This window comes from Etheostoma cragini, chromosome 24 (assembly GCF_013103735.1).
Source record: "Etheostoma cragini isolate CJK2018 chromosome 24, CSU_Ecrag_1.0, whole genome shotgun sequence".
Taxonomy (NCBI): Eukaryota; Metazoa; Chordata; class Actinopteri; order Perciformes; family Percidae; genus Etheostoma; species Etheostoma cragini.
In genome coordinates this window covers 3,777,587-3,787,043 of record NC_048430.1, presented here as the reverse complement: position 1 = coordinate 3,787,043, position 9,457 = coordinate 3,777,587, and the positions used below count along the sequence as shown (strand labels likewise).

The following is a 9,457-nucleotide window of genomic DNA, read 5'->3' as shown; positions in this document are numbered from 1 at the left end:
AACACAATGAATAAATTAAAAAAACAAAAGGTGATTCTTGTGTTTTCTTTTCTAATTGGAGCCCTGCATGCTCCATGTTAAGTGAATTCCAGAGCAGTGTACTGCACTGACTGTCAGTGGCAGTCCTAAGAATGATGAGCTCATACTTCCAGATCTAATGTGTACTCTATGCTCTTCCCTAGCGCATTTGGCTCTGCTCTAAAGGTTTCCACAGCTGCTCTCAAGATTAATACACACGTCATGCTAATCCAGTACCTGTGTGTGTGTGTGTGTGTGTGTGTGTGTGTGTGTGTGTGTGTGTGTGTGTGTGTTGAGCCACAGAGGGATTGGGGCTAATTTACATCACATGGACCAACATGGTCTGCACTTGCAGAAAACTGTCACAGCACACCGGGTGAAACGGTCAGTGAACATAACAGTTTGTAACATAATTCAGTTATGTAATGCACTGTATTTGTCTGATTATTATATAACCAATCAGGAAGACAGTTTGCTGATCACTGAAGAGGTGCATGAAATTGGATATTTATTACTATGTTTTCCTGATTTTATTGCGCACAAAAATATTCTTACATCTTTAACTCTAACATTCTATTTTCAAAACACTGTCTCTTCTAAGAACAGTAGAAACTGACAGCACATTTGCAGGTTACAATGCTTGTGTTGAGGTGCCAAGTCTGCCCCTTAGTGTTATAACATTGTGTTGCATTGTGCAGGTGACAAAATCCAAACTATATTCAGCATGGTCAATGTTAGCTCATAATCAAAGCAAGAACCAACAAAGCGTGACCGTTGACTTAACTTTTATAATAACACTAAATACAGTTTATCTGCTGACCTTTCACCTCTCTGTGGAGGGGAAATAGAGGATTGATTGAATACATGAATGAGAGTATTTGTGTAGGGACATGACGATGACATCATGCCATGTCAACTATGACAGGCACGCCTCTACAGCTTCCCTTACGATTGGCTGTTGCTCCAAATGAGTCTCTGCTTCCGTGAGAGAGCAACCGGTCAGCAAACAGACCAAAGCCAGAGGGACCACCTTCACACACAGAGAAAACAGATGAAACATCCAGCCACCATCCATACAGTCCTGCTGCTCTTTATGCACCCCACAGTCTCCTCACCTTGGTCCTGTTTCTGGCAGTGCGAGTATGTGTGGAGATGTCGGAGGGTGTAATGTCTGCCGTCAGCTTGTCCACACGGTAGATGGTCTTCAGGAGAGCTTCCTCACATTGGGACTCAGGACAGCCAGACAGATTCTGGAAGGAGACAGCTCTAATTTAGCACCACTGTCTGGGATTACAGTTTTTGCACCACGAAAAAAGCAATATTAATTGAGACGTGTCCTGCATTATTACATAATCTTGTGGCTCTATCTTTGGGAGGGAACCTGGGTCAATGTGGAAATCTAAAACCTGAATTGTTTCAGTTTATTTAGGGAAACGCACCATGAGAGCACAATATGATGCTGTGTGTCATCACATTACCACAAACAGACACACCAGTGGAAACCAGGGATTTGACAGTTTTCATGATAGGAGCTCTTTTTGCAAAATATGTAATTAGGCTGTCAACGTTTTTGTGCTGTGTGTACACTGTCCTAGATGGGAAGACAGAGGCAAAAGGGTCCCCAACAGCATTTTATTTTGGTGGAATTGTCAGGTTTAAATCATGTTGCTCGCCTATGAATGGTGTCACTGAACATACCTGGAGTAAACGTGTGGCTCTGCAGTAGAGTTTGCTGTTGGTGACCTGCACGTCGATCATGTAGTTCTGGTAAATCTTCCCCTTTAAGACGTGAGCGCCGGTGCTCACGGCGTTCAGCAGCAGCTTAGTGGACAGCTCCCACTGCTGAGAGAGAGGCTGAATTGATTTTTTCTTCTTCTCTGCATTTACATAATCTCGACAGAAAGGAAACAATGCATGCAAAAATAATAACCTGTCATCTAAAATAAGACCCATAGAACACGAGGAATAAGAAAAACTGAAAATTGATTGTCCCCCACACTCTTAAAGGAGGGTGGGGGACAAAGAAAATAGAGTAAATGAGGAAAAACAGGTTGTTTATCATGCTCCAATGAGTCACCAGATATGTGTGTGTGTGTGTGTGTGTGTGTGTGTGTGTGTGTGTTGTACCAGGTGTGCTAAGATCCCTGAAGCAGGTGATGACCAAGGGATTTTTAATGAGGATAAACACAGCTTATCGATTTCCTCCTGCAAAAAAACCATGCAGACTTCCTCAGATGGATGAATGGACAGACAGCCAGACAGAGAGACAGAGGGATAGACAGATATGTACTTGTTGTGCAGCAGCTGAAGTGTCTCCATCAACCCGATGATAAACAGCGTGGAGGTTGGACGTCTTTTCTCTCACTCTGCGTGCCAACTTCGCCACTTCACTGACATCGTCTGTGGAGAGGAGCCGTCAAGACCCACGTGTTGATTTGGGACAGAGTCCAAACAGGAGAAAGATATCTCACCGGAGTGTGTGTAGAGAAGGAGAACGATGTCCTGGTCATTGAGAAAGGGCAGAACTAGATGCACAAAGTCCTCATGTGCTATGCTAAAGTCTGGACCCTACAGGAGAGTGAAAACGTTATATGTCCAAAAATCTCCTTAAAAGTATACACCATGTATTTTTGAAACATGTACAATAGTTTTTGTAGCAGTTGTTACTTCTTGTGTTGAATTACAAAACGTTATCTTTGATTCTTGCTTCATGAGTCATGAGTATTAATGTTAATAATGTTAACAATAGGGCATAAAATTATAAAGATGTTGATATTAAACCAACTTTTTAAAGCTTTTCATGGCTGGCATCATTTGTTTCCTTAATTTAAGTCGTCAGTGGCGGAGTCATTGTGCTAAAATAGTGTGCACATGCACAATGGATTCACAGGAAATGACACATCCAAACTGAACTCTGGGAGTTGTATTGTTAAGTTCTCAGCATAACCACAAGTGTTGTCAAATCGACTGAATCGCACACACTATAACTTTTAAAACAGTCAATATTAATAATACATTTAAAAATGAAAATCTCAATCCACAAAGGGGATATAAATAGCATTTGCAAGTTCAAGTAGTAGCCCTCGACTGAATCGAATGAAGACCACCCAGCAGTGTAATCAAAAGATTTGAGCAGACTAATTGAAAACAGACCAGTCCTACTGAGTTTCGTAAAGCAGGTACAGGATGTCTTTCATGTTAATCCTGCTCTGGGTTCATCTACAAGGCAGACCAACAGAGACAGATGTGTCATTACACGCTGCAAAATAAGAGCCGGATTCCACTTAATTGGATTTTACTGGATTTCAGTCATATAAATATTTTGTGAGGCCTTTTAAGGACTTCTCAGACTTGGAGTCTGTATGTACTGACAGCACGAGTGTAGTTCAGAAAATGGTTCAATCCCCTGGACAGTGGCACCGTACTTTGTCAACAATATTAACTTGTTCATTCATTCTAATTTTCTCTTTTGTTTAAACAGATGTTAATCCATTGTTCCCTTTCACATACCAGGGGACCCTCATTGTTGTTTAGCTCTCTGTATCCTCCGCTGATGAAGCCCCGAACATCTTCGTAGTCTAGACACACACACACACACATACACACTTTTGGTGTATTCACACTTTCATGCGTGATGTTGCACAGTACAATCTCCAAGAAAAAGTGTTCATTCAGGTGCAAATGTAGCCGTGTTGTTTGTTACTAATGAGTGCATCCATCACACACCCCTCACCTGCTCCAAATGTAGGGATACACTCGCTGGCGTCAATGAGGCCCAGGGTGGCCAGGGAGCCCCAGCCCAGGTAACACACACGCCTACCACACTGCAAACTGAACACAGAGTAGCAGATAGTGGGGTTCCAAATAGGTAAAGTCTTTGCAGAATAGATTTTTCTATAATTTGAACTGTCTCAGTGTTATGGCAAAGCATACTAAAGATGAGATTGCTTTTCATAATTTCCAACAGTGGGTAGTAAAAATCTGGTAAAATGAATGAAGTGTGTGCCATTTGGACGCTATACATGCAGTTTTGGTTTCGGTGCTTCATTTTGCAGGATATCTGAGGTATTTTGCAGTTGGGGTGTGTGGTTTTGTGAATTGTGTTAAGTATTTTGATAAAACCAGCCTAGTCTGCAAAATTGTGTTTCAGCAATTGGGAAAAAAACTGTCATGAGATGAAAGGTTTAGATTGGATCTGTGTGTGCTGCCAGCATGGTCATTTTCTCCACCAGTGGATATCATTAGTCTAAGGAGAGATTTGATGCTTTCCCACCTTGCAACAAATAAACTTTACTGGGTTTTGAGTGTTTTAACTATTTCTTTATTTCAATGTTTTGTGAGATGTTTTGATGATCCACCAGCAAACTGGCAGCTTGCTGTGAGAGAGCCAGGATGCTGCTCTGAATCAGTCTGTTTGCCTTGTTAAATAAAATCCAAGGTTACAGTGAAAGGTGTAAGACAGGATGTTTTACCTCCTTCCAGCTGCCTCCAACAGAGCACTTATCCCCTCTTTCTGAGCAAAAGTGACATCCAGAGTTTTCTCGTATGCTCTCATGTACTGCAGGATCCCCCTGTTGGAAAGAAACACAAAGGAGCTAACAACTGCATGTTTAACTCTTGGGTGCAGACTAGGGCTGTGCTGTTCGTCAGATTTTGATCACAAAAAACAATGTAATCGAGAAAAACTGTTATTTTGCACAAGGGAGAAGCAGTAAAGGTAATTTCACAGTTCAAGGTGTTTTCACTGTTGATTCTGTCTAACTCTTTTACTGATTTTTAATTTCTGAAAAACAAACATCTATCCAAAAGTCTACAAGTTATCGTGTTAAATAATAGGGGACATTTACCAAAGTAATTGTAATTATGATTTTTTTTTTTTATAAATCGAGCAGCCCTGGAACAGAGTTGAGACTAGAAGACCAAAAGTGTGTAAGATGGAGTTTCAGTATAATCTTAGAGACTCTGTAGTCAGCATATACTGTCCAAATGTGTACAAATGTACAATACATCAACACCAAGATATTCAGATAACTGCAGACAAAGCCTGAGATCATTTAGCAAGCCTCACTTGTAAGTGATGGGTGTGCTTGTGAAGGTGGCAGCATGAGCAGCAGACAGGATAACCTCCAGGAGAATCTTAGTGGCGCTGCCTCCTTTCATCCTGGAGGAGCCACTGATGGCCTCTGGCTGAGCACATTCACACACAGTCACTGGCCAAAGTAGAGACACACTGCTCTCCTGAATCACACAAGAGTACAAGTAGGGGTTCTTACCCCAACCGCTGGGTTGATGATGAAGGCTTTTTGACTTTTGGTAAGCTCCTGCATCCTTTGCACCACACTGCGAAATGTGAAACTGCAGCCTGGAATGGACTTATCCCTACACGTTGTTATTTGGGATGTTAAATAAGCTTTATTTTTACATCAGAATGGACATTTCACAGAAAATAATCCCAGATTTGCCAAGCTCATAATGTTGAAGGAATATGTTGAAGTGTGAAGTACACACAATCAATCACCTGGCCTGATGTGTAGGATTGAAGCCAACCAGTACGGGAGTGTAGACCTCAGGGTGCTGCAGGCAGAGGTCCAGCTGACCCGCCACAAATGGAGCCTGCGCAGACAAAAATCAAACGTACACAAACTAGCTTAAGTTATATGCATGTTCCACTTACAAGGTTCCTGACTCATACATTTACATTCTGTCCCAACAATGAATTCAGATTCTGGCCAATTAGAGGGGCTTACAGAGAGTCCACAGGAAATACCAATGAACAAGACCCGCTTCTTTCCCTCACAGACCTGCGGGGCACCAAAAACATGGGAGTGGTCAAATGCATGTCTTGCTTTAAAAAACATCTTCACGCAGACGCAAACGCAATGTCCCTATGTACCTTCTTTAGACTGAGCATGCCCTGTTTGGGGTCATCTTCAGGCGCTTCTTGAGAGGATAACAGAGCCCTGCGAAAAATTAGAGAAAGACTTAACATATCAAAAAAGTCTGTATTAAAAAAGAAAAGATTCTTCCTCTTAAAATGAAATTCATGAGCCATAAAACATGTCTTTGTTTACCTACACTCAGGAGTTTTGCTGCTACAGCTTTATTTGGTCTGGTTTGTTTTTTTTAAGTGGAAGAGTGCGTTAGAAAGTTACATGTATGTTTGAAGCATGTTCAACGTGACAAACCCCCAGCATACCTGTCTCCTCCTGCAATGATGTAAGAATAAACCGAACTCTGGTTTAACTCCCTCAGCACTCTGTTAAAAGTTGACTAACAACACAAACACACAACACAGACAGTCTTTACTTTTCATTCATTGCTTCCTGATGTGGAGTGGACTAAATCAGGTTTCAGGACAGCTTTTACCGTGATGAGGAAAGCCAGCCGACCAGAAGTTCCACAACCACTCAACACAACAACGCTGTCCCGAGGATCCTGTGAGAGAAACAGAAGACAGGCTTTAACAACGTCCCTTACTGGGCCACAGATATACAGACCGTCAGACAGTCAGACAGTCAGACCGTCAGACAGTCAGACCGTCAGACAGTCAGACAGTCAGACCGTCAGACCGTCAGACAGTCAGACCGTCAGACCGTCAGACAGTCAGAAAGTCAGACCGTCAGACCGTCAGACCGTCAGACCGTCAGACAGTCAGACAGTCAGACAGTCAGACCGTCAGACCGTCAGACCGTCAGACAGTCAGACAGTCAGACAGTCAGACAGTCAGACAGTCAGACCGTCAGACAGTCAGACAGTCAGACAGTCAGACAGTCAGACAGTCAGACAGTCAGACCGTCAGACAGTCAGACAGTCAGACCGTCAGACAGTCAGACAGTCAGACAGTCAGACAGTCAGACATTCAGACAGCACATACCTTGAGAATGCACTCCACCTTCTTAGCAACCTCCATCAGTGTTTCCACCACTTGTTTACTCAAGAGCCTCTAAAAATGACAATTTAAATGAATCACTTCCATAAAAGAAAATTTTCTGAGTGAAGTTTTGTAACAGGTCACTCATTGTTTATCATACACCTGTACCTGGTGCGTCATTATGGAAACCACGCCTTTCAGGCAAGACCCGCCATTCAATGGCATTCACACGCTATTATTGGCCAGGCGTCCATGACCTTATCCTAACCTCAACCACTCGGCCTGCTCTGGGTGGGATTTGCCTAAAAGTTACATGGGTTCCATAATACATTTCTTTGACTGTCTTTGATAATAATGCACACCTGGTAGGTGGCTACTGTCTCTTCCTGAAACATCTGGGCGTCACAGGCCTGCAGCATCCTCACAATACAATTGGCTGAAGCCCTGTCGATGTCACGCGTCAGGGGGTTGGACTTCTCTGAAACAGGAAGTGACGGTTCATAATCTGGGGACTGAGAAGCATACAATTAATCGTTTTAAGAGTGATTCAACGTCATTGCTGCATTCAAACACTGTTCTACCAGCCAGTCCAAGAATTAGGCAATGTCAATTGAAACTACATAAAATAAATTTGTTTGGATGCTTGTTCATGTTTTTTATGACAAGCAGGGGATAATGATGAAACAGCTTAATTTGGAGGAATATGTTGATATTTTTTTACTTCCCCCTTGCTGAGAGATGAGAAAATGTATGCCACCATATACTTTAAGCTAGAGCCAGCATTGGGTTGTCTACGCTTAACACAAAGATGGGAAATTTAGGAAACAGCTAGCCTTACTTCAGTCTTTATGTTAGCCAAGCTAATTACTTTCCGTATTGCTTCATATTTAGGGTACAGCATGAGAGTTATATTTGTTTTCTCATCTAAACTGCAGCAAGAAAGGAAACTTGTATTTCCCTAAATGTCAAATTCTTCCTTTAACTCACCTCCCATTCATGCATTGTGGAGAGACAGTAAGATTCTGCCATTGTGCACGAGTCTGTCCTCTGCCAAAAACAGTTTGTCACAAGCAACGTCCCTCTGTGAAGCCAGTTTCCTTTTCGTCAGTCACAGGAAAGGAAATGAAAGCACGAAGTGCTCGGCTTTATCTGTGGTGACAAAGTTCACTTAAGGACCTTTGTGACTGAGGAGTGAAAGGAAGCCTACTATGGTTTCCTCTGTTGCACAACATGAGTGTGTGCCATGCTAGTAGCTAGGCGAGCATTATAACGTGTGTTACACAGTGATGCATGTTTGTCACGGACATAAAGGCTGGACTACAGTAGAGCTGCTTGGAGCAGTTTTTGAACAGTGTTTTCTCTAGAAGATATTAAGTCCCTTTAGGGTAGGCAAAAAGAACCAACTATTTCTCAGCAGTGCCAAAATATTTACAACCCAGCAGCTTGTGGAGTCTAACAATTCATCGCTTTCACAAACTGTTTGCTGCAGCGTGTCTCACTCCTCCAAACTAGAACTGCTGACTAATTGCTGTCAGTGACACAGCATCTGACATTTTTCATGTTCCATCAACAAAGACTAAGATTATTTCTCCAGACAGTTTATATATAACTTCCTTGCACCCACCTCTTTTTTTTCTATTACACAAATTACATGTCATATAGATGTACGCTGGAAATGTCAGAGACTGGTGTAATGCATGTGTACAGCCTCCTACTCCTTACTTGCTCACGCTGAGTCTTAGACATCTGAAGTACTGCATATTTGGCATTAACCTCTCTGAGTCGGTCCAACACCACACCTGAGTGATGAGTCAAAGCCAGGAGGGAGTGCCTCCGTGGGTTAGTGGCTGCATCAACACAGAAAAGTCCTAATATGCTTTTTTATTTTGAAAGATAATTTTGTCTGGCGTTTTAGGCCTTTGTTGGATAGGACAGCTCAGACATGAGAGAGAGGGGGAGTGAGGACTGAGCCTCTGTGTATGGGCAGGGTTCTACTCTGTGCTTTTATGTTCAGGCAATATCAGTAGATATAATTTGTTCACCTTGTTTTGACTTTTACAGAAATATAACAAGCCATTTAAAATGTAATATCGGCCTTTACCGAGCCCACTGCTCAGCCGCTGTGTCTCTGTCCTCACTGAATGGGGCAGCAGCACACTCTGATCAACAACATCTGGAGCAAGTGTCTTGTTTGTTGCGTCTCAGTAACTGGGTTTATGTGCCTTTGAAACACACCAGACTCAGCCTATGTAGCTCTTTATGAATATTAAATTCCTGACCTTTGTGGACCCTTAGTGTTCCTTGTGTTTCAACTCATTCAAAACCTGCTGCAGCGCTGCACAACACATTGAATTTGGCACCCAACCATGAAAGGTCCTTCAATTTAGAGCAAGCCTCAGTTCTAAGTATCTAATTCCTAATTCTCCTCACCGAAGGAGCAAGAAAGTCTTCAACACTTAAGCGGCTCTTCTCATAATCAACCTCAAAACCCTGGAACAGGAAGTGTTTGTTTCAGGGCGCAGATGGAATTGGACAGTCAGAATTTTCTTTGTCAAAAACAGTTTTCAG

At 42.4% G+C, this 9,457-nt stretch overlaps 1 protein-coding gene across 1 annotated transcript; it reads right to left on the bottom strand.

The window, feature by feature from the left end:
- Nucleotides 1-542: 542 nt before the first annotated feature.
- Nucleotides 543-8,114, bottom strand: gckr (glucokinase (hexokinase 4) regulator). Its single transcript, XM_034864327.1, has 19 exons — nt 7,877-8,114; nt 7,252-7,401; nt 6,893-6,961; nt 6,385-6,453; nt 6,215-6,288; nt 5,912-5,978; nt 5,766-5,819; nt 5,537-5,631; nt 5,292-5,397; nt 5,087-5,205; nt 4,491-4,589; nt 3,752-3,849; nt 3,529-3,596; nt 2,490-2,586; nt 2,309-2,418; nt 2,146-2,223; nt 1,717-1,860; nt 1,134-1,268; nt 543-1,048 (listed from the first exon to the last, which is right to left on the bottom strand). The coding sequence occupies exons 1-19, from the start codon at nt 7,916-7,918 to the stop codon at nt 935-937; spliced, it is 1,788 nt and encodes a 595-aa protein (XP_034720218.1). The 5' UTR covers nt 7,919-8,114; the 3' UTR covers nt 543-934.
- Between the last annotated feature and the right edge of the window lie 1,343 nt (nt 8,115-9,457).